Raw genomic sequence first — 24382 nt, forward strand, 5'->3', positions numbered from 1 at the left:
GCCATGTCGGAGGTGGCTGATACTGATGGTTGTCCCGGTAAAAGGGATCAGCGTGGTAAGCGTTCCTCGGCGGAGTTCTTTCCTGGTAAGGTTGTCTTGGCGTTTCTGGGATCTCCTCCAAGTGTACTCGGGGATTGCATGGTATTGGCTCATCCTCCCTTGGATCCCTTTCATCTTTGTATTGTCGATACTTAGGCCTTTCCCATTTGGGAAGTATCTAGGCCCCCTTTGGTGTGACTCCCCATCGGGAGCTCCATCGGCCACCTGCCGGATTAATCCTGACAGGGTGCTCGCCAGTATCCCCGATTGATTGATGAGGGCATGGTGCACTGCCGAATCTACCATGTCCTGTAGATTCGGCTGGTTTTCTAGGTGAGGGTTGCTACCACCTCCTTTCTCTATGTCAGCTCCTTTTCCTGCTTCAGCTCCTTTCCGACGATCTGAGCTCGGCGTCGGAAGCTGAGACTTTTGTACTTGCCCGCATCTCGTCATGCTGAAAGACTCGAGGCACAGCTTCTGGAACTTGTCCTTGTGGCGCTGCACCAAGGCCCGTTTTTCATCGGTGAGGCTCTCCTAGGTGATGGGGAGAATGTTCTCTGCGCTGACTTCCTTCGTGGCCATTGCTGTTGTCCTATCTTGACGTGCGCTTGACTGACTTGAATTGGGTTCTTGACACGGGTCCCACTAGGCGTGCCAAAAAATGTGTTGACGCTGAAAATGACAATCAACGGTCACATACGTAGGCCTGGGATTCAATCTTAGACCATTCCAGTGCAGGACCTAATTCTAAGAAATACTGGGCGTGCCAGTCAGTTTGATCCTGTAACTAACAAGATAATCATGAAAAACAGTTAACCCTGAAATCGCTGTCGGCTGCACAGCCAATACCGTCCAGGACCCTAGCCGATAGACTAGATGGTCGGCTTTATAGGAATTTTATGATATCAATTATAAACATACCTAATCGGCTATGTCACAAGCAAGATAAATACTTGATAAGCCAACGAGCGAGTTAATTTTAAAAGATCAGACTCAACCAAGACAGTCTTAAGATTAATCGGCCGATCGAACAGCTCCACCATTTATCATCCGCTATATTGTTAGCCGATGTAAGACTAAGCACGGAATTCATATAGTAAACTGCAATGCTACACTAATTGCTCGCGTAAGATAATATCAACCAATGACATGTACGCCCACACCAGATCTAAAAGATCGAACCTAATCGAGTTAGTACAGATCTAAGCATAACCACACATGACATCAGATAAATATTATAGCACATGAATAATAAGATAGCACAGCAGCGTAATTCACCAACTAATCTATTAAACTCAGCCAATCGGACAAATTTCCATTTATAGATTATACCAAACAAACATAGATCAGACCTAACCGAGACAGTACGTAGTTTACCATAATATAACGATAGAAACATGAAGGCCAGTAAGATTAATAAACCAATCAATGAATTACTCAAGATAACGCTGGCTAGAACTCCAGCAATAAGCCCTCGCAAGCCCTCACCCCAATCTGACAACATGAACCAAGCAAACCTAATTGATCGGACCGAACCAAAACAGAATTAGATTAGCAAGACTCACGTGAACAGATTAGACAGAAGAACTTATGAGAACTTGATCGAGAACTACGATTTCCTCAAACCAAAACAGATTAAAATAATGATGGAACTCAGCCCGTCGATCAACTAAACAGAAGATTGGATATAACCGAGACAGTTCTGCCTTAATTGATCGACGGGTTTTGATGAGCTAGAACTTACATTGCGATGCTGACAAACCCCGTGTAGAAAGCTCAAACAAGTCGAAGATTTGAGGCGATGCACCAAGTTAAATTGATCGAGAGATATCTTACAAAGATCCCGGGCACCTATATTTGTAGCCCCGGGAGATAACTAACCGGATAAGAATTCGCTACCAACTAACTTTACATTATTCGGACTCTAATTAAACAACATAATCCTAAACAAACTTCAAGATAAATCCTAACTAATTTACACGGACTCTCGGTTAAACATCGAACCTGCCTCTAACCTTCGGGCTCCGTCAGATTCCCATCCTTGTCTGATTCTGACTCTATCGGCTGCAATCCCTTTGCATCCAGCCTCCTGTCTCTAGCCGATTCGAGCTTTCTTATCCGATTCGATCTTTAACCGCGTTTCAATCAATAACGCTCATTTGCTAAAATCTAGTGTTAACAATAACAAACATACACAACAATCACATGATTAATGACAAAATTAGGGACTAGTAGAAACGCTGACGAACAGCCAATTCGCATGTACCGAACAAAAACACATTCGATCATTTGATACTTCCCCTTGTAATTTGTCATAAACACCAATGTGAGCTTTCGCCACTCCAATACCATTTTGGGTCAAAAGTACACATGTATACACTGCTTAGAGCTTATTTAATTTTTTATTTCTGTGGCATCCAAGCACGTTTCCCTAGACTATATTTATCATTTTCGGTGGCGGTGCATCCAAACACACAGCCTGGACAACATTTATATAGATTAAATATTATTTATGAATATTATAGTAGGCATTGGATGCGTACACATTGCGATATTTATCATTTTCGGTGGAAAATACCCAATAATTATTGACCCAGACGACATTTATCATTTTTTTTCTCCACCATTATGGCTTTGATAATGAATACTCCGCGATTAAGGATTCATTTCCTTGAAGCATTTTAAAGGTACAAACGCGTATTTCCCCATGGTTTGATCCTGTCCATAAAAGCAAAAATCAGGAAATGTTTTCTCAAAGAGTTCCATACCTTTTAGAGTAGACTATAAGTATCCCATGAGAAAAAAAAACTCGAGCTTATCATTATATTTAATTTATTGTATCAAAGATAAATATAGGTTAAGGTGGGGTCTCTCCTGCTATAAATTGGGTTTCTTGCGCCTCCAGCAGTGTGCCCCCGTGGGGCTTCCACAAAGACAGAAATACGACGTCGACGGCAGTGCGAAAATACCGATCGATGTTTTCTATTCCGGCCGCTTACTAAATCCTCCTCTACTCTGGTATACTAAGAGAGCGGTTCCCTTCGCTCTCACCACAGGAAAGCATTGACGGCTTCTATGGAATGATGGGATGAACGGCGAGTGTTTGCCGGTAAGTTAATCGAAACTTTTCGCCTGGGCAATCTTGGTTTTTTGAGGCATCGGACTGGCTAGATTTGTCTTAGGCATGTTCTCATTATTGTTCATGTTTGAATTGAAGTTCGCTCGTACTATCGGATTCATGGTTCGTGCACTTGCAGATTCTCGTTAAGGGCTGTTGATTCCTGTTGTTGACGACTTTTTGTAAAGTAATAATTAACTTTTTGTCACTCTTAAAAATGCTGCTAACATATTTAACACTAGATCCACATGTCATAGACACATGAAGACCCACATGTCATAAACAGCGGGTGATAAATATGTTAGGTACCATTTCTAAGAGTGGCAAGAAGTTAAATGCCTCTTTTGTAAAAGCACAGCTGCACAGGACAGTTTTTTAGCGGGGCATCATCTTTTCGCTTGTAAACAATTTTCAACGTTAAACTTATAGTTGATTTTGAGGTTTGTTTATTATAGTTTATTTTATAGAACACGTATATAAAAAATTGTTTATATATTATTTTTCTTACAAATATGCTATTGAAACGGTGAATAGACATATTTAGCAATTTGCTCTCTAGGCCTCGGTCAGTTCTAGATGTCCTGATGACAAGCCCCTGACGATATTTCTTTGGTTGACAACAAAACTCGTTAAATTGTGCTGCACTCAGTATGAGACAACCAGAGCGCGCATCATGCATGCATCAGCAAACAAACAAAAAGGCAAGTCAGTAGTAGCAAGTATTTTGCTCAGCCTACCTCATTGACTGGTCACTGTAGACTGAGGCTCGCTCAGTTCACAGAATTTTTTGGCAGAGATATTACATCGACATGTATGGTCGTACATTTAAACTATTAAACGTAGTCTAATTATAAAATAAATTTTAGATTTCACCTGAAAACCACAAGACGAATTTTTTGAGTCTAATTAATCCATTCTTAGCATATGTTGGTACTGTAGTAATTATGACTAATCATGTACTAATTTGGCTCAAAAGATTTGTCTCACGATTTTTCTCATAACTATGTAATTAGTTTTAATTCTCTATTTAAATATTCAAAGGTACAATGTGATGTTTTTTAAAACTAAACTAGTTTCCTACCGGCACGGGGTAGGGGGCACCAGTTGTCTTCGTTGTTCTGTTCCAAATAGCTACTACCGCGGCAATTCATATGAGCATTTAACTTTTTGAACTCTTTAAATCCCACTAACATTATATTGCCACTCAGTGACAAATTGTGAAAGAAATATTAGTTTGTACCTGATTACTTCATATTGGATGGTTGGAGGCCTCAAATCAACAAATAAGTAATGGATCTTAATTATGAACAAATCAATAATGGTCTCAGGACTTGGGAGCAACATGATTGAAGAGATTTGCTCCTGTCTAACAAAAAGTATCTTAAGATACCGCTATATCGAGGTACCAAATTGTTTCTTATTATTAGATCTAACTGAGTAGGATGTGCATTGTTAGATCCAACGATCAGAAATGATTTGGTACCGCAAGGTAGCGGTATCACGGTACCTCAAGATACTTTTTGTTAGACCGAAGTAAATCTCGTGAAATAAACCATTGGAATTTGCAGTTACCACTACTAGAAAAGCTTATTTTCGGGCGTTGTAGGGTTTTGATTATTACAGGCGGACATATCATTCCGAGCTAAAACACCATCTGCAAAAATTGTACCCGACCTAGAGAGGGCGGCCCGCCTGAGAAGATGAATCTTTGCACGCGGGCCATATAAGCGTCGCCTGTGAGGATCGACCTTCGCAGGCGGCAGGCGTCGTGCTCCTGATAAAATCCATTTTCACAGGTATCTTTTGTATGGGCCGCCTGCAAAGATGCCCCTATTTATGTTGGTGTTACTATTTTTTATCATATTGTAAATTGACAAAAAAAATTGCTCAATATTTTGCATATTCGTTTTTACTATTTTTTATGCGCAATTACTATTTGTAGGGTAGAATGCATAGTTTTTTATATGTTGTTAAAGGTTTTTCAAAAAGCGGTTTCAAAATTTAGTACCAAATTTTTATGTGAACCTGCCATTGGATGGAAATTTTTTAAAAAATTTAAAATAATAATATTAAGATTTCTCTATTTGTAATTAAAATTAATATTTTTATTACAACTACGGTATACATTTACAAATTACAAAAATAAACTAAAAAAATTTTACTCAACATTTTGCATATTCGCTTTTTCTATTTTTTACGTGCAATTGGTACAATGTATAATTTTTTTATATGTTAAAAGTTTTTTAAAAAGAGGTTTCAAAATTTAGTACCAAATTTTTATGTAAACCTACCATTGTATGGAAATTTTTCTAAAAAAATTAAAGTTATAATATTAAGGTTTCTATATTTGTACGTAAAATTAATTTTTTTATTACAAAATTACAAAAATAAACTAAAAAAATTTCAAAATAAATACATCCACATCTGTAACAATTTTCGCAGGCGGACGGGCCGTTTGCGAAGATAGTTATGCTGTGTAGGGGTACATTTTCGCAGGCAACCCGTCCGCATGTGAAGATAGTGAAAATTGTTTTCGTAGGCGGGCTGTTTGCCTGCGAAGTTCATCTTTGCAAGCGGACCGCCCGTCTGCGAAGATGAACTTTGTAGGCGGACTGCCCGCATGCGAAAACCTTTTCCCTATATAATCGCCCGCCCGCTGCCCCAAAATTTCCAAGTCCGAGGCGCGAACCTTACACTTTTGGCGTTGTGAGGCTGCCAAATTTCTTCGCGACAGCAAGCCATCATCCTCCGCCACCCGCCTACGCCATCGCCCTCCGATCTCCGCCGCAACGCTTCGATGTCCGGCCGCCGCCACCGGCCCATCCGCCGCGCCGTCGGCCTCCACCGACGCCGTCACACCCCATCCGCCGGCCTCCACTACCGCGGTCGAAAACCCCATCTGCTGGCCATCGCACCGTACCTCGCTGGACCTGGACCTGGACCTGCGCCACGCTGGCCATCGCACCGTGCCTCCACTGCGGCGGTCGAAAACGCCACGCTGGCTGGACCTAGACCGGCGGGAGCCACCGCCACCGGCGATGGCACCATGGCCATGCGCTTCGCTTTCCGGCGGAGCTAGACGATGTGGTGGACTCGGCGCACCGCGTCGTTGATTTGGTGGGTCTCCTAATTATTATCCTGTAGGACCATGGCTCGCTTGAGAACCGGATGCCTCTCACCGTCACATCATCGTCGTCTTCCCCTCCGGCGGGTTCTTTTTGTGTGTGTGTGATCCCGACTGTGGCGACGCATGGCCATTGCCGACTAGCAGTAGTTTTTGTCCTTGTCGAATTTATGGCATGTTCTTTTCATGTTTAAAATGAGGAACACAAAATCTGTAGTTTGGTTTCATGGCATTGAACTGTTTGAGAGAATTGTAAGCCCATGTCACTCTTATTTCATTGATCTTTTGCGTTCTTTCCACGCTGCAAAAAAATCATGTCAGGTGCTATGGTTAGTTTTAAGTTTTGACACTTGAATCTGTTTTACATCTTGTGGTTAAAAATAATAGGCAATAAAAGGAAAACTCTCTAAGAAAGAAGGAAGGAGGCTTTTGAGCAGTTAATTGATGGTGTAAGCTACTGCCATGATAAGGGAGTCTACCACGGAGACCTCAAGGTAATGACCGATTTGTTTTTAGGGAAAAACTTGTAATTATCTATCTTACGGATTTTCGTCTTTCATGAAAATTAGCAACTTGGTCAATGTGGATTTGTGACTCTGTAACATGGTTCTTGTGAATCATTCCACTGTTACAGCCTGAAAACGTTCTTGTGGACAAAAAAGGCAACATCAAAATCTCTGATTTTGGTCTCACTGCTTTACCTCAATATCTTGGGCTATGATTTCACAAATTCAGCTATATTAAAAATGTTTTCCTTAGATGGATCTTTCATTGCACTGTAAATTCTGTACTTCTCACAATGATGGATTACTGCATACTACTTGTGTTAGCCCCAACTATATTGCCCCTGAGGTAACTGAAAGTTCTTTTCAGACCAACCGAATTATTCTCTTGTAAAGCTTCTCATCCTTGTGCTAAATGCTTCCAGTTTTTGCAGAATAAAGGATATAATGGATCCTTGTCGGACATCTGGTCTTGTGGAGTAATCCTTTACATCATGCTTGTAGGATATCTTCCATTTGATGACCAAAATATTGTTGTTGTTTGTCAGAAAGGTAGTGGTTTTTCTCAATCTAAAGTAGTATGATCCTGAGATGGTATTGCCTAGCGACAAGTGACGAATTCAAGAATCTTCGGGAGTGGAACAAAGTTATGTCATAATGTAACTAGATAGCGTATATGAAGTAACAATGTACAAAAATATTGTAATGTATATATTTTAGCAACACTTTTGAATTATGCAATATATATAAATTTCTCAGTGGCAAATGTTTGATAGTCTTCCAATATATGTACAAAATAATCTACCTCCAAGAATTTCTATTAACAGCCAAATTATTATTAAATTTATGGATAAATTATTATTAAATTTCACAGGCGGATTTCTTTTTTTTTGCGCACGGCAGTTTCCTATTTTCACAGACGGACCAGATTAGCCAACGCCCGCCTGCGAAAATTATCTTTGTAGGCGGGTGGCCGCCCCGCCTGCGAAGATCGGTGATTTTCACAGTCCTTTGCCTATAGGCAGACGGCCGCCCCGCCTGCGAAGATCATTTTCGGCCGCTTGCGATAATGCTTTTCCCAGTAGTGTACTGAATACTTCTTTCTTCTCCTGCCAGGTAAGTAAACCTTTACTTGGGTTTCAACACATCACAGGATAAAATGGCATCCATGCCCGATGATTTGGGAAGTGGTAGTAAGCTACCAGATGATCTGATCTTGGAGATCCTCTCTCGCATCCCGTACAAGTAATTTTGCCGGATCAAATGCACCTGCACAGGGTGGCTTTCCTTCGCCTCCGACCCATCTTGCTCCGACAAGCTTCCCAAACCGCTCACTGGTTTTCTCTACCAAGACAACGATGGTTCCCCCATCGAGCTCGCGACCCTCTGCCCAGGCGACGGATCATTTGATACTTCTCTCAGTTTCTTGCCACCTTACGAGCAGCTGGAACTTCTGGAGTGCTGCAACGGACTGGTTCTATGCAAGTACGAGATCAGCACATCTTCTCCATCCATCTCACACCACGTCGTGTGCAACCCAGCGACACGGCAGTGGGTGGAGTTACCTGGAACTCCTCCGGGAAAAGATGGCTACCACTACACCGCTAAGTTGGCCTTCAATCCGTCATGGTCTCCGTACTTTTTTGTCTTCAGCTTCGAGCAGAAGTGTACCCCGGAGGTAAGATTGCATGGTATATCCACAGCAGGGATCTTCTCGTCAAGAAACTAAGCATGGGTTATGGACGATGGTTGGGATCCCGAGCAGGAGATCAACCTCGCCTACCGAGCACACCTGTTAATCAAAATAGGCTAGGCCTAATTAAAGGTAATTAAAATTCCACTAGTCCGCAATGAATGGTAGAGACGATAATACCACCTTAAAAATTTAAAGTGGAGAAGCTCAACTTAAATAGAGAGGTTAGTGAGACTCTCCGTTGACTGGTTGAGATGGTAGTACCACCACCACAGGCGCGCGCGCCAGCCATCCGGTCCGGGACGTGGCGCCGCCTCGTCCGGCCGCTTCCGCAGCGATAATTGCGCGGTAATCACGTAGCGGGATCGGCGAGGCCAGAGCAGTTCCTCTCCATTCTTTTTCTCCTCCCTGGTTTCCTCGAGTTCTGATCTTCTTGAGTTCTTGTGCCACCTATCTGGGTTCTATTCTCACCGAACCATGTCGACTGACAGGAACGGGAGTGAGAGCGGTGGCGCACACGGCGGCGCTGGCACGCATGGCGATGGCGGCAACACCAACGGAGGCGGTACTGCCTCAAAGACCAGCAGAGTGTCATTTTCAGGGTATATCACATTCTCCTCCGTTCTGTTTATTGTTTTAGAATGTCTGTTAGCAATGGTTTCATTGCTATATTATGATCAAATGGATGCTTGTGCTTATCATATATTAAGCATGCTGATATATGTTCTGTTCCTAATGTTTAGATTATTTCCTATAATTGTCATGCCTATTGTCTTTTTATTTTAGATTAAAATATACCGAAATGTGACCATATTTCGAACAATCCAAAAACCTTATAGGTCCTTTTCGGTAGTTGGTTTTGCTGCTACTTTGAAACCACATGCATTTGATGGTTCAAACTATAAGAGATGGAAAACACGTGCACTGCTGTGGTTGACAGCCATGCAATGCTTCTTTGTCGCACGGGGCAAACTGACCGAAAGGCCTCTCTCACCTGAGGAGGCCAAATTTGAGTCGGCGGATTGCCTGTTCCGTGGGGCATTGATCAGTGCATTGGCCGACAACATAGTGGACGTGTATGTACACATGCCTTCGGGGAAGGAGATGTGGGATGCACTTGAGGCCAAGTTCAGAGTTTCCGATGCTGGCAGCAAGCTGTATGTCATGGAGCAGTTCTATGACTACAGAATGGTCGATGACCGTTCTGTAGTGGAATAGGTGTCACGCCCAGAAATTCCTCACACGAATTTCTGAACTTAATTATGTATTAAATCCCTGTCCAGGACCAGCCAGGGTACACAAAAAGACAATGTTGATTACATAACCATCGTTCTTAGAAACAACTGAAAATTACACTTATTCTAGCGGAAATGCAGCGGAAAGAAAAAAAAGGTAGACTAGCTCCAGCGCGTACGGCTCGAGTCCACAGGCGAAGCTTCGACGACAGATCAGCCCACTCCTGAGAGGCACCTCCATCGGACTCAACTTCCAACTCTGGGGGGGAAGTTAAGCAAGGCTGAGTACAAACCACCGTACTCAACAAGTAACACGGAAAGGGGAGATAAATGATGCATAGGGATTATCAAGGACTAGGGTTAGTTGCAGTAAAGCAGCAGTTAAACAAAAGACAGAGATTAAAAAGAATAAAGGTAATTGAATATAGTAAAGGATAAGTAAATAACAGCTGTAAAAAACCACAACACTGTCCAACGTTAAACCCACGTTGCAACATGCCCAAACACTACTCAACGTTACACCACGTTGCAGTAGTCCCAAGTGATAACCAGTTTACTCAAGTTATTAGAGGTTCACTAATCACAGTGAAGCTAGGAGCTCGCCCGTAACCGTGGGCACGGCTATTCGAATAGATTATACTCTGATCAGAGGTGCACTACTATACCCACAAGACACGACTCCACTACACTTGAACGTCCGTCGACATACCACCATGGTATACCGGAAAGGAGACCGTGATAGGACCCGTCACATAACCCTCACTATTTAATCGCACCACACTTCAGGTTTCACCCCCTCCTTTACACCAAGTCGGGCAGTCCCCTCTTGTGCCTTGGTAGATCCGGAAGCAGCAGAGGCTTTCGTTACACCACGATTGCCTGTCCATACTCCATCACGCCTACCCTTGCCTCGGTACGTCAAATAGTTCGAAGTCATGCTTCAAATCCCACCTTACCCATTTCGGCATGTGGTTAGCACTTAATTACTTCCAGGGTTTCCCGTGAACCGGTGCTTAATTGCCATGGGTGCGACTCTCAAAAACATGCACCCACAGCCCACCATTATGAATATTTTAGTTGACATTAGCCCGAACCGGGTGATGAATCAATATCTCAGCTATTCAGAACTAAGCATGATTAAATGTGATCCCATGAGCTACTTGTTCTAAGCAGGACTAAGCGTTAACCTAGGCCTAACTCTAATCAAGTTACCCCTGGTTTAGCAATGCATAAAGTTGGATAAACAACGGCATAATAATAAGGTATACCCGAAAATAACATACAGTATATACTTTAATTAAAACAATGCATATTTGAATAAACAAAGCGGGGAATTTGCAATAATGGGTTCAATATGATCAAAGATGAGTGCCACTTAGCTTGCTCTGGCACCTGGGGAACTTCGGCGACGATCTCGAAGTAAACCGGCTCTTCGGCGGGGTCCGAATCTAAGCGACAAAGCACAAAAATAAATCAAACAGGCACAAACTCTACTAAAATAGCAAAAGAAACTATTTTTAATGGATTCTTGACAATTTTATGAATTTAATGAAATTTGAATGGACCTAAATGGAGACTAGATGAATTACCTATGAATTTTAGAAGTTTTCTGGGTTTTTTAACTAAACAGAAAAGTCCTAAATCAATTATTGCGCAATTAATAGGGCTGCTGACGTCAGCGAGGAGAGAGGAAGCGCTGACGGGTAGGGGCCACTTGTCGGTGGGAGAGAGGGGAGAGGAGAGACTGACAAGTGGGTCCCACGGGAGGAGAGAGGGAGGAGAGGCTCGGGGCGGCTGACGGGTGGGTCCCGCTCATCAGCGAGAGGGGAACAGAGAGGGGAAGGAGAGAGTTCGGCCGGCGGCGCGAGGGACGGCGGCGCGACGGCGGCATTGCCATGACGACGGCGACGCGGCGACGACCGCGCACGAATCGGCAGCGCAAGGGCGCGGGCGAGAGGGGAACGGTGGCCGGCCAACACGACGGCGATGAGCGCGCGACGTGCGCACGGCGGCGAGAGGTGGAGAAGGGTGCCGGTAGCGGCGGCACGGCGACCGCGTGGTGACAGCGGCGACGAGGGAAACACAGCGACGGCGGAGAGGTGGCGCACGGTGCCTGACGACGGCGCGGGTGGTTCGGCGGTGACGGCGAGGACAAAGGAGAGGAGGAGAGGGAAGTGGGGACGCTCACCGGTGGAGTCGAACGCGGCAGAGGGTCGGCGACGGCGATGCGGGGGTGGTGACGCAGACGGGCGGCGGCTGGCGACGCGCGGTGGCAAGGTCGGCAGACGGCGGCGAGGCGACGAGGTGCGGCGGTGGAGAGGATGAAGGAGCGGCGAAGGGCGCGGGGTGTCCACTGGCGGCGACAGGAGCCGGAGGAGGGTTGGCGACAGGAGCTGGACGGCGACGACGGGCGGCCGGCAGCGAGATCGAACGGCGGCGGAGCGACGGGACAGCGCGGCGGCGGCACGGGCGGAGAGGAAAAAGTGAGCGGCGGCACGGTGATGGGGGAAATTTATATGGTGGCGGCGCCGGCTAGGGCGAGTCGGAGGTTGGAGACCGAGTCGGGCGTGGCGAGGACTCGGCGGCGACCGTTGCGGCGGCGGCGGTTGCGGCGCGGCGTGGTGTTTGGCTCGGACGCGGCTGGCGCGGGCGCGGGCGAGCTGACGCGGCACAGTCACTGACAGGTGGGCCCCACCTGTCAGTGGCGCGAGGGAGGAGGGAGGCGGTGCGGACTACGCGCGCGAGCGCGGCGCGTGAGCTGGGCCGAGCGGTGGCCCAGGCGGAGGGAGGAGGCGCGCGCGGGAAGTGGCCGGCTCGGCTACGCCGGCCTGGAGGGAGAGGTGGGCCGGCTCGACTGGGCCGGCCCGGGAAGGAGGTGAGGAAAAGGAAAAAAGAAAAAGAAAAGGAAGGGAGGAAAATTGGACTTCGGCCCAATTTGAGAAGGAAGGGAAAAACAAAGAAAAAAGGAGGACAAAAGGAAAGCCCTACTTTTCCCGAGTTTTAAATTAATTTGTTTGGCCAAATTTTATACTGCTGCAATTTGAATTTAAATCCAGTTAGTCGATTTGCGAGCCTCGATTTAATTGAATTAATTCCTTTTAGAGGGATTCTTCCTGAGTTAATTAAGCCGATTATTATTTACGAATTTCTTTTTACGATTTTAGGCTTAGGACAAAACTCCGGGTGTGACAAACCTACCCCCCCTTAAACGGAATCTCAACCCCGAGATTCAGAGGCACTGGCGAAGAGGTGCGGATGGGCGGCCTTGAGCTCATCTTCTCTTTCCCATGTCGCTTCTTCTTCTGAGTGATGACTCCACTGAACTCTGCAGAATCTGATCACACGGCTCCGAGTTTTCCTTTCACTGGTTTCTAGAATCCGTGCTGGTTTCTCCACATACGTTATATCTTCCTGTAGATCGATGTGCTCGGAGTTGGTCTGTTCTTCAGGCACGCGGAGGCACTTTTTGAGCTGCGACACATGGAACACGTCATGGATTCCGGCCATGTTAGCGGGGAGTTCTAATTGATACGCAACTTTTCCCCTGCGTTCCACTATCCGGTATGGTCCCACGAAACGTGGTGCCAACTTTCCTTTGGTCTGAAACCGGTGTACTCCTCGCAAAGGTGTGACGCGGAGGTACACATAGTCTCTGGCTTCGAAGGCTAAGTCGCTTCGACGACTATCTGCATAACTCTTCTGTCTGGTTTGGGCTGTTTTCAACCTCTCACGGATTATTCTGACTTTTTTCCTCCGCCTGACTTAGAACTTCAGTCCCAAAAACTTGACGTTCTCCTGTTTGATCCCAGAAGAGGGGTGTACAACACTTTCGCCCATACAATGCTTCAAAAGGTGCCATCTGCAGACTGGTTTGATAACTGTTGTTGTATGAGAACTCTGCATACGGCAAATTCTTATCCCAAGTTCCACCAAAGTCGAGAGCGCAAGCTCTGAGCATGTCTTCGAGAATCTGATTTACCCTTTCTGTCTGATCATCTGTCTGTGGATGATAAGCTGTACTGAAATTCAGTCGGGTTCCCAATTCTTCCTGCAGCTTCTGCCAAAACTTTGAAGTAAACTGACTCCCTCGGTCAGAAACGATCTTTTTAGGTACTCCATGTAGACACATGATCCTAGCCAAGTAAATTTCAGCTAATCTTTTCCCGAAGTAGGTGGTGTGAACTGGTATGAAATGAGCGACCTTTGTCAATCGATCAACGATTACCCAAATCGAGTCATGACCGGCAGCAGTCCTTGGTAAACCAGTGATGAAATCCATCCCAATTTCTTCCCATTTCCATTCTGGAATCTGGAGAGGTTGCAACAGTCCTGCTGGCCTTTGGTGTTCTGCTTTGACTCGTTGACAAACATCGCACAAGGCGACATATTCTGCAATTTCTCTCTTCATACTAACCCACCAAAACTTTTCTTTGAGGTCCTGATACATCTTGGTACTCCCGGGGTGAATAGAGTACTGGGTCTGATGAGCTTCTTGGAGTATCAACTTCTTTAACTCCTTGTTATCTGGTACACACAACCTGTTTCCCATCCAGATTGTCCCATGTTCATCTTCTGAAAAATCTCGAGCTTTACCGACTCGCATATTTTTCTTTAGCTCGGCTATCTCTGGATCATTTGCTTGGGATTGGCGAACTTGATCCACCAAAGTGGGCTGCGCTGCTAGGGCTGCCACAAAACCTTCTTCGACTAAACCCAAATTCAGTCGTTCAAACTCCTGTTGTAGCTGCTCACAAACTTCCGTTGATATCGCAGCATTGCAGTAATTCTTCCGGCTCAAAGCATCTGCAACTACATTTTCTTTGCCTGGGTGGTAATGGATACTTAAATCATAATCCTTGATCAATTCCAACCATCTTCGCTGGTGGAGGTTCAAATCCGGTTGTGTAAAGATATACTTGTTACCAATTAAGTAGTGTCGCCAGATTTTTAGGGCATGCACCACAGCTGCCAGTTCCAAATCATGAGTCGGGTAGTTACCCTCATGCGGTCTCAACTGACGAGAGGCATAAGCAACCACCTTTCCTTCTTGCATTAGCACACATCCAAGTCCTGATCTGGATGCATCACGGTAAACCTGGAAGTCTTTCATCTGATCTGGCAAAATCAACACGGGTGCTGAAACCAACCTTTGCTTGAGCTCTTCAAAACTCTTATCGCACTCTTTTGACCATTTAAACTTCTCTTCCTTCTTCAACAACTGTGTCATTGGCTTGGCTATCTTCGAAAAATTCTCAATGAACCGGCGGTAATAGCCCGCAAGTCCTTAGAAACTTCTGACCTAGGAAACTGTCTTGGGTGGGGTCCACTTGATTACTGACTCCACATTACTGGGGTTCACTGCTACACCTTGCGCATTGATCACATGGCCAAGGAACTTCACTTCGTGCAACTAGAAATCACACTTGCTGAACTTGGCATACAACTGATGTTCTCTTAGCTTCTCTAGCACAATCCGCAAATGTTGCTCGTGCTCTTCTTCTAACTTGGAGTAGATAAGAATGTCATCAATGAAGACAACCACAAACTTATCCAGGTATTCCATGAACACCTTATTCATGAGATTCATGAAGAATGCCGGGGCATTAGTAAGTCCAAACGACATTACCGTACAATTATACAAGCCATAGCGGGTAGTGAATGCCGTCTTGGGAATATCTTCTTCCCGAATTCTCAACTGGTGATACCCCGATCTCAAATCGATCTTGGAGAAAACTTTGGCTCCTTTCAACTGATCAAACAGATCATCAATCCTTGGCAGAGGGTACTTATTCTTGATGGTAACATCGTTCAAAGCACGATAGTCCACACACATTCTCATAGTTTTGTCCTTCTTCTCAACAAAGATAACCGGGGCACCCCAAGGCGAGGTACTCGGTCGGATGTAACCTTTCTGAAGCTGTTCATCCACTTGCTTCTTTACTTCTGCCATCTCATTAGCTGCCATCCTATAGGGTCTCTTATAGATCGGTGCAGTTCCTGGTACCAAATCGATACGGAACTCGATCTCTCTTTCTGGCGACATCGTTGTGAGATCATCTGGAAACACCTCCGGATACTCACAAACCACTGGTATGTCTTCCAACTTCTTCAGATCTTTGACTGTTTCCGAGGGTTGCTCTTCGGCTTCCATCTGATTCAAACAAGTCCTAGTTATCACTGACTCCGGTGACGGATATGTTACCGCTTCACCTCCTTCACTGGTCAAGGTGACTGTACGCTTGGCGCAATCAATCACTCCTTGATGCTTGGTATGCCAGTCCATTTCCAAAATGACATCTAGGTCTTTAGATTCGAGAAGGATGAGATTGGCTAGAAAGGATGTTGTTACTTCTCTAAAACACAAGAGACAGGAGTTCGGTGTTACAGATCTCATTGGCTCTTTGGGCGTTAAGGGGAAGGCAAGGGCAAAGGACAACAAAGGCAAAAAGGTTGAGGGAGGTTCTAGCGCCAATTTGGTGCAGAAGAAGAACCCTCATGCATCCCACAATAAAAAGAAGAAAGCCTGACGTCAATCCAAACGCTACTACTGCCTTTAGCTCTAGGACATCAAGACTTCCCTCACACAACCAACACACATGTCTTTTCTGCGCACTTTGTCCTCACTCATGCGCACCCGAGAAATGACTTCCCGGTCGGTCACCCATCCCAAGATTGCTCTAGCTCTAGGACATCAAGACTTCCCTCACACAACCAACACACATGTCTTTTCTGCGCACTTTGTCCTCACTCATGCGCACCCGAGAAATGACTTCCCGGTCGGTCACCCATCCCAAGATTGCTCCAGGTCAAGTGTCGGTGGGTCACCCATCCCAAGATTGCTCCAGGTCAAGCACACTTAACCTTGGAGTTCTCTCGAGATAAGCTGCCGGAAAAGAAGTTACAACTTGTTGGTATGAGTATCTATCAAATCCTGTTTAAGCCTTGGGCTGGGATGTTACATACACCCACCCTCAAAGGACCCGACGTCCCCGTCGGTCCAACACACCCACACTTGGGCAAACAACCAGGAACGTTCCCCCCTTGGCCACGTCCGTGTGTCCAGGTCCGGCCCATGTGCCATGCCGTGTCCCCGCAGGGCCCACGCGCCCACACGCGCCCGTGAAACCGCAAGGGTTGGCTCTGATACCATTCTGTCACGCCCCAACCCTAGGAACCCCCCTAGGTCCACGCCCCAACCCTAGGAACCCCCCTAGGTCGGGCCTGTGCTCTAGGACATCAAGACTTCCCTCACACAACCAACACACAAGTCTTTTTTGCACACTTTGTCCACACGCGCACCCGAGAAATGACTTCCCGGTCGGTCACCCATCCCAAGATTGCTCCAAGTCAAGCACACTTAACCTTGGAGTTCTCTCGAGATAAGCTTCCGAAAAAGAAGTTGCAACTTGTTGGTATGAGTATCTATCAAATCCTATTTAAGCCTTGGGCTGGGATGTTACATCGTAAGGACAAGAAGGCTGCCAACATGGTCATTAGCGAGGGCAGAGGAACATCGGGATATGGTAATCTTTTACCTACTGTTTCCTCTGTTTTTCATTCACCTGATTGGTGGATTGATACTGGTGCTAATATTCATGTGTGTGCTGATATTTCTCTATTTTCTTCTTACTAGGTCGGAGAGATTCCTCCTTGTTGATGGGAAACGGGTCACTTGCGGCTATTCATGGTGTTGGTATGATCGATCTGAAGTTTACTTCAGGAAAGACCGTGCAACTCAAGAATGTGCAACATGTCCCTTTAATAAAGAAGAATCTAGTTAGTGGCTCTGTACTGTGTAGAGATGGTTTTAGACTTGTGTTTGAGTCCAATAAATGTGTTGTTTCAAAATATGGAACTTTTATTGGTAAAGGCTATGACAGCGGAGGCTTGTTCTGCTTTTCTTAGGATGATATGTGTAATAATAAAGTTGCGAACCATATTTGTGAGAATGATGAGTCCAATGTGTGGCATTCGTGACTCTGTCATGTGAATTTCGGTTATATGATGCGCTTAGACAACATGAGTTTAATTCCAAAATTCACTTTAGCCAAAGGTTCTAAGTGTCATACTTGTGTTCAGTCGAAACAACCTCGCAAGCCTCACAAGGCAGCAGAGGCGAGGAATTTGGCACCTTTAGAACTTGTTCATTTAGATTTGTGTGTAATGAACAGTATGTTGACTAGAGGCGGAAAGAAATATTTCATGACACTGATAGATGATTGCACTAGATTTTGCTATGTGTATTTGTTAAAATCAAAAGATGAAGCACTGCATTACTCTAAGATTTATAAGGTTGAGGTAGAAAACCAACTAGAGAGTAAAATCAAACGGTTGAGGTCTGATAGAGGTGAAGAATATTTTTTCAATGAGTTTACATCCTTTTGCGAAGATCTTGGAATTATTCATGAGAGGACGCCTCCCTATTCACCCCAGTCAAACGGGATAGCCGAAAGAAAGAACCGCACTCTAACTGAGATGGTGAATGCCATGTTAGATACCACGGGACTATCTAAGGAATGTTGTGGTGAGGCAATTTTGACTGCTTGTCATGTCCTGAATAAAATTCCAATAAAGCACAAGGAAGTAACACCATTCGAGGAATAGTAAAAGAAGAGGTTAAATATCTCCTACCTACGCATATGGGGCTGTTTGGCAAAGGTGAATGTACCTATAGTCAAAAAGTGAAAACTTTGACCAAAAATCGTTGACTATGTGTTCCTTGGTTATGCTATCCATAGCATGGGCTATAGATTCTTAATAGTAAACTCTGGTGTACCAGACATGCGTGTAGGTACAATTTTTGAGTCCAGAGACGCTATATTTTTTGAGAATGAATTTTCCATGAAGAGTACACCTAACAATTCTAGTGAAGAACCTATTGCATCCCATGAGCACTTTGAAACGATAGAACACGATGATCAAACTGTTGAGGAAAATCCCAAGTAGAATAACATTGTAGATACTCGAAAGAGTAAGAGACAAAGGATTGCAAAATCTTTTGGAGATGACTACATTGTATATCTCATAGATGATACTCCAAGAACCATATAAGAGGCATATTCATCTCCTGACGCCGACTATTGAAAGGAAGCGGTACGCAGTGAGATGGATTCTATTATGTCTAATGGTACTTGGGAAATCGTTGAGCATCCATATGGGTGCAAGCCTGTTGGATGCAAATGGGTTTTCAAGAAAAAACTTAGGCCTGATGGTACAATTGAAAAGTACAACGCAAGGCTTGTGGCTAAGGGTTATACCCAGAAGGAAGACGAGGACTTCTTTGATACTTACTCACCAGTTGTTCGCTTGACCACTATTAGGGTACCGTTAGCTCTAGCAGCCCCTCATGGTCTTCTCGTCCTTCAGATGGATGTTAAGATAACTTTCCTAAACAGAGAGTTAGTGGAGGAGATCTACATAGATCAACTAGATGGCAATGTACTAGAAGGTCAGGAGGGAATGGTGTCTAAATTGTTGAAATTCTTGTATGGCCTCAAGCAAGCACCTAAGCAATGCCATGAGAAGTTTGACACAACACTCACATCTGTTGGCTTTGTTGTGAATGAAGCTGACAAATGTGTGTTATCGCTATGGTGGGGGAGGGGGAGTAATCTTATGTCTATATGTCAATGACATATTGATCTTTGGAACCAGCCTCAATGTGATTGACGAGGTTAAGGACTTTCTGTCCAAAAGCTTTGAAATGAAGGACTTGGGAGTGGCTGATGTTATTCTTAACATTAAGCTACTGAGAGGAGATGAGGGTGGAATTACACTTTTGCAATCTCACTATGTGGACAAGATCTTAAGTCGCTTTGGGTTCAGTGACTACGAGCCAGCTCCTACTCTTTATGATCCTAGCGTGCTATTAAGAAAAAACCGAAGGATAGCAAGAGATCGGTTGAGATACTTCCAAATCATTGGCTCATTGATGTACTTAGCTAGTGCAACAAGGCCTGACATCTCTTTTGTTGTTGGCAAACTGAGCCGGTTTATTTCAAATCCAGGAGATGATCACTGGCGGGCTCTAGAAAGAGTCATACGCTATATAGAAGCAACAATGAGTTTTGGCATTCACTATACTGGGTACCCAAAAGTACTAGAAGGGTATAGTGACTCTAACTGGATATCTGATGCTGATGAGATAAAGGCCACAAGTGGGTATGTGTTCACACTTGGAGGTGGAGCTGTTTCCTAAAAGTCTTGCAAGCAGACCATCTTAATGAGGTCAACAATGGAAGCAGAACTCACAGCACGAGATACCGCCACAGTTGAAGCCAAGTGGCTTCGTGAACTCCTGATGGATTTGCCGGTGGTTGAAAAACCAGTACCAGCAATTCTAATGAACTATGATAATCAAACAGTGATTATTAAGGTGAACAGTTCAAAGGACAACATGAAGTCATCTAGGCATGTAGAAAGAAGACTGAAGTCTGTCAGGAAACAAAAAAACTCCGGAGTGATAGCACTGGACTACGTCCAGATAGCTAAAAATCTAGCAGATCAGTTTACCAAGCGACTATCACGTAATGTGATAGATAATGCATTGAGGGAAATCGGTTTGAGACCTACTTAAAGTTGCACAATAGTTGAAACCTATCCATTGTGATTGAAGATCCTGTGAATTTGGATGGTGAGACAAGTTGTTGTATAACTGAGAGAATAGACCCTTAAAAGGACTCATTTCCATACTGTATTTCTCTTCTACTCTGTATGGTAGGATGGCTTATGCCTTAATGTGATCCGAGTGGCTTTTCTCAAAGCAGAGATGTTGACCTACAGAACATCTTAGAAGGAATATACCTATATAAGTTCGACTGCTAGTCACAGTCTCTGAGATTTGGGTAATCTCTAGATACTAATGAAAGGGCCTGGAGTTTGACTCATATGCTCCAAACATGAGGGGATGCAGATGACATACTAGTATCAGTAAAGGTTCTGAGTGAAACCTGACCGCACAAGACTGACAATTCAAGGCATAGTCCATTGTTCAGTTGTGGTCTGATGTAGCTCTTTACCTATGTGAAAGTTCAACATAACAATCTTCACCGAAACACTGATATAATAAATAAGATAAGTCTAGAGAACTTTTCTTGTGGGCTATAAAATTTGGTGGGGATTGTTAATCAAAATAGGTTAGGCCCAATTAAAGTTAATTAAAATTCTACTAGCGAACAATGAATGGTAGAGATAAGAATACCACCTTGGAGATTTAAAGTGAAGAAGCTCAACTTAAATAGAGAGGTTAGTGAGACTCTCCGTTGACTGGTTGAGACGGTAGGAAGAGCACCACACGCACGCGCGCGCTGGCCGGCTGGTCCGGTCCGGGACGTGGCGTGGCGCGTTTCGGCGTCAATAAACAAGATAAGTCTTGAGAACTTTTCTTGTAGGCTATGAAATTTGGTGGAGATTGTTAATCAAAATGGGCTAGGCCCAATTAAAGTTAATTAAAATTCCACTGGCCCACAATAAATGGTAGAGACAACAATACCACCTTGGAGATTTAAAGTGGAGAAGCTCAACTTAAATAGAGAGGTTAGTGAGACTCTCTGTTGACTGGTTGAGACAGTAGTACGACCGCCACATGCGCGCGCGCGTGCCGACCGGCCGGTCTGGTCCGGGACGTGGTGTGCCTCGGCGTCGGCGTTGGCTCGTCCGGCCGCTGCGCCCGCCCCTTCCTCGGGGATTGCGAGGATTCGGGTTTCCATATTTCTTCTCCTTCTTCCCGAGGCCAGAGTAGTTCCTCTCCATTCTTTTACTCCTCCCTGGTTTTCTCGAGTTCTTGCACCACCCATCTATGTCCCCGGTTTTGTTCTCTTGCGCGCACGAGAGTTCTGAACGAGCAGGCCTCCGAAACCCCTCTCGCCAGAGTACCTGCTCGGGTGGGCAGGTGCTAAGGTTTTTGGGGAGTGCGTTTGCACTACTGCTCACTGCACCATGTCGACTGACGGGAACGGGAGCGGTGGCGCACACAGTGGCGCTGGCGCGCACGGCGTCGGTGGCGGCGTGCACGGCGACGGCGGCAACGTCAACGGGAACAACAACACCAACGGAGCCAGTACTGCCTCAAACACAGGGCCATTTTCAGGGTATACCACATTCTACTCTATTCTATTTATTGTTTTAGAATGCCTGTTAGCAATGGTTTCGTTGCTATATTATGATCAAATGTATGCGTGTGCTAATCATATATTAAGCATGCTGATACATGTTTTGTTCCTAATGTTTAGATTATTTTCTATAATTATCATGTCTATTGTCTTTTTATTTTAGATTAAAATATGCTGAAATGTGACCATATTTCCAACAATCTCCATGACGGGGAGCTTTTTCTTCAGACATGGAATCACCGGGTTCTGGTGATCGACGGCTTCGACTCCTCCACGGGAGAGCCGCCGTCTCACTGGCATGGATTCTCGACGTTCCGGGGTACAAGCCCACCACCCCGAACGACTGTCTCTCCAGCTGCCTGGGCGAGCTATCGGGGGTGCTGCACTACGCGCAGCCGGACACCGACGGCCGCTCGATCCTGGTGTGGAGCCACGGCGGAGGCGGCGGCGGCGGCGCTCGTCGCAGCGAGTGGACTCTGAAGCACCGCCTCAGCATGAGCGACGCGTTCGGGCGGGACGCGTTTCTTCGCCTGGAGGTCGACGGGTTCTGGTCGTGCTACTACGACATGGACTGCCTGGACCTGGACAGGGACGTCGTCTTCCTTCGGGACTATCCGAGGCGGAAACTCCTATCCTACAGCGTGAGCACGGGGCAGCTAACGGAAATCCGAGCGGGCGTCAGGCGATACCTGTACTATGTGCCGCACTGCGGAATGTTTCCCGCCCAGGACCAGGACGACCATGGTGATGGTGGCGGTGTATCGAACTCGGCGCCGTAATTGCCATGCTGATGATGCTGGATTTGGTGGCTGGGCGCCTGTGGCTTCTTGATCTGTGTCGTTTTTTTTTTTTGAGATAATGCAGGCAGGCACATCTATTGATTACCAAACATCAGTACGGAGCATCTCCCGAATTCTGGAGTCTCATTACGATAGATATTACAGACAGAGTGCTCAGAGCAATGAGCTAAGGTGTATGCCTCTACATTACATAAACGACTGACATGGATAAAAGAACAGGCGTTCATCCCGGCACCGATCTTCTTGATGTCTTCGACCAAACACCCCACCCGCGACCGATCTCGCACAGGTGTCTGCAGTTTTTGGATGACAGGCAAGCAGTCCGAAGCAACGATCACCCGTTGTAAGCCTTCCTCCTTCGCTATCGTCAGAGCCCGGCGGATTGCCCAAGCTTCAGCGATTTCAGGTGTAAGAATACCTACAGCACGTTCATTGGAAGCCAACAAACAGTCACCATTGTGATCCCTGATCAGTACACACATTCCCATTTGGCGGGTGGTCTGAAAGAGCGCTGCATCGATGTTAATTAGTACTGTTCCTGCCGGCGGTGGATCCCAACTTGGAACTGAAGGGGGGTGATCACACCTTGAAGCATTCCCAGGTATCGAACAGTGAAGCACGATCATTTCGACATACCCCGATATTCTTTGAGCCACCCGTCTCGGGTGCATGGCCCTGCCATTATTTCTGGCATTGTTTCTTGCCTCCCAGATGTGCCAGATGGTAACAGCAAGAACTGTGTTATGAATACCTGAGTTTCTGGACAAAAACTCGAAAATCCGGAGTCGCAGTGTCATCAGACCTCCTCTGTCCAAGCTGATGCCAAACAAAGATTTAATTTCCTCCCAAACAGCCACAGCGAAGGGACAGAGGAGAAAAACATGTTCACTATGATCATCTCTGTTGCAGAAAATACACCCATCATTTACCGGAATGTGTCATCTTCGAAGTTGAAACCCAGTTGGGAGACAGTCATGTGCAGCACGCCAAAGGGTGATTTTCATTTTACCTGGAGCATTGATTTCCACAGACTCTTCCAGTTTCTTTCATTGATGTGCAGGTCAGAGGGTAGACCTCTACCACTACTACTTTGAGCCACCAAAAAACTTTCTGTTCGAGGTAAATTGTAGGCCGATCTCACTGTAAACAGGCCCCGCCTATCATGTGGCCAGGAGGCAAAGTCATCACCGCCATGTCGACTGATTGGCACCTCAAGGATCACGTTGGCTGTTAGTAAACTTCGCATAATTAGCTTAGTTAGCTTAGTTAGCTTTGGATTCCTTTTGCATTGCATGTGCATGAGCACCGACGTGTGGTAGCCATGCAGAGTCTGTTACTTGAGATTAGCTTGCAGCATGCCAAGCCGTGCGGGTGACTGGCCACCTCGATCTGGCGCGGGGATGGACGCGGTAAAACCGGTAGTACGTGGGTTGTGATCCGATGCTTGCGCATGTATTCGTTTTTGCATAATAAAAGGAAGAAAGCCCAGAAAACGCAGCAAGCAATTCAGGCAGCACCAAACCCAGAGTGTGTTCTTCGTTGTCTTTTTCTCTACAGTAGTTCTTGTTCTTTGTGTGCTAAGTGTTCGTCCAGAAATCGTGTGCGTTGATTCTGTGCTCTAGCCAGCAATCTTCTGCCGAATTCCTGACATTGGCCACCTCTTCAGCAAAGATAGACTTCACAATATCCACGTCCCAGGAAGTTCTTGCCTCGTCCATCAGAAACTGTACTGTTGTGTGCACAGGGAGTTGAACCATTGG

The 24382-nt window shown here is 45.5% G+C and overlaps 1 protein-coding gene and 1 pseudogene across 1 annotated transcript; both read left to right on the forward strand.

Annotated features, from left to right (window-relative positions):
• Window positions 1-3: 3 nt before the first annotated feature.
• Window positions 4-7368, forward strand: LOC121054009 (CBL-interacting protein kinase 17-like). The gene is made up of 5 exons (XM_040522870.1): window positions 4-85; window positions 6693-6775; window positions 6916-6980; window positions 7070-7133; window positions 7210-7368. Exons 1-5 carry the CDS (start codon window positions 4-6, stop codon window positions 7366-7368), a joined length of 453 nt encoding a protein of 150 aa, XP_040378804.1.
• A 584-nt stretch (window positions 7369-7952) lies between these two features.
• On the forward strand, window positions 7953-22601 carry LOC121054060 (annotated as a pseudogene).
• The last annotated feature ends 1781 nt before the right edge of the window (window positions 22602-24382 follow it).

This window comes from Oryza brachyantha, chromosome 1 (assembly GCF_000231095.2).
Source record: "Oryza brachyantha chromosome 1, ObraRS2, whole genome shotgun sequence".
Taxonomy (NCBI): Eukaryota; Viridiplantae; Streptophyta; class Magnoliopsida; order Poales; family Poaceae; genus Oryza; species Oryza brachyantha.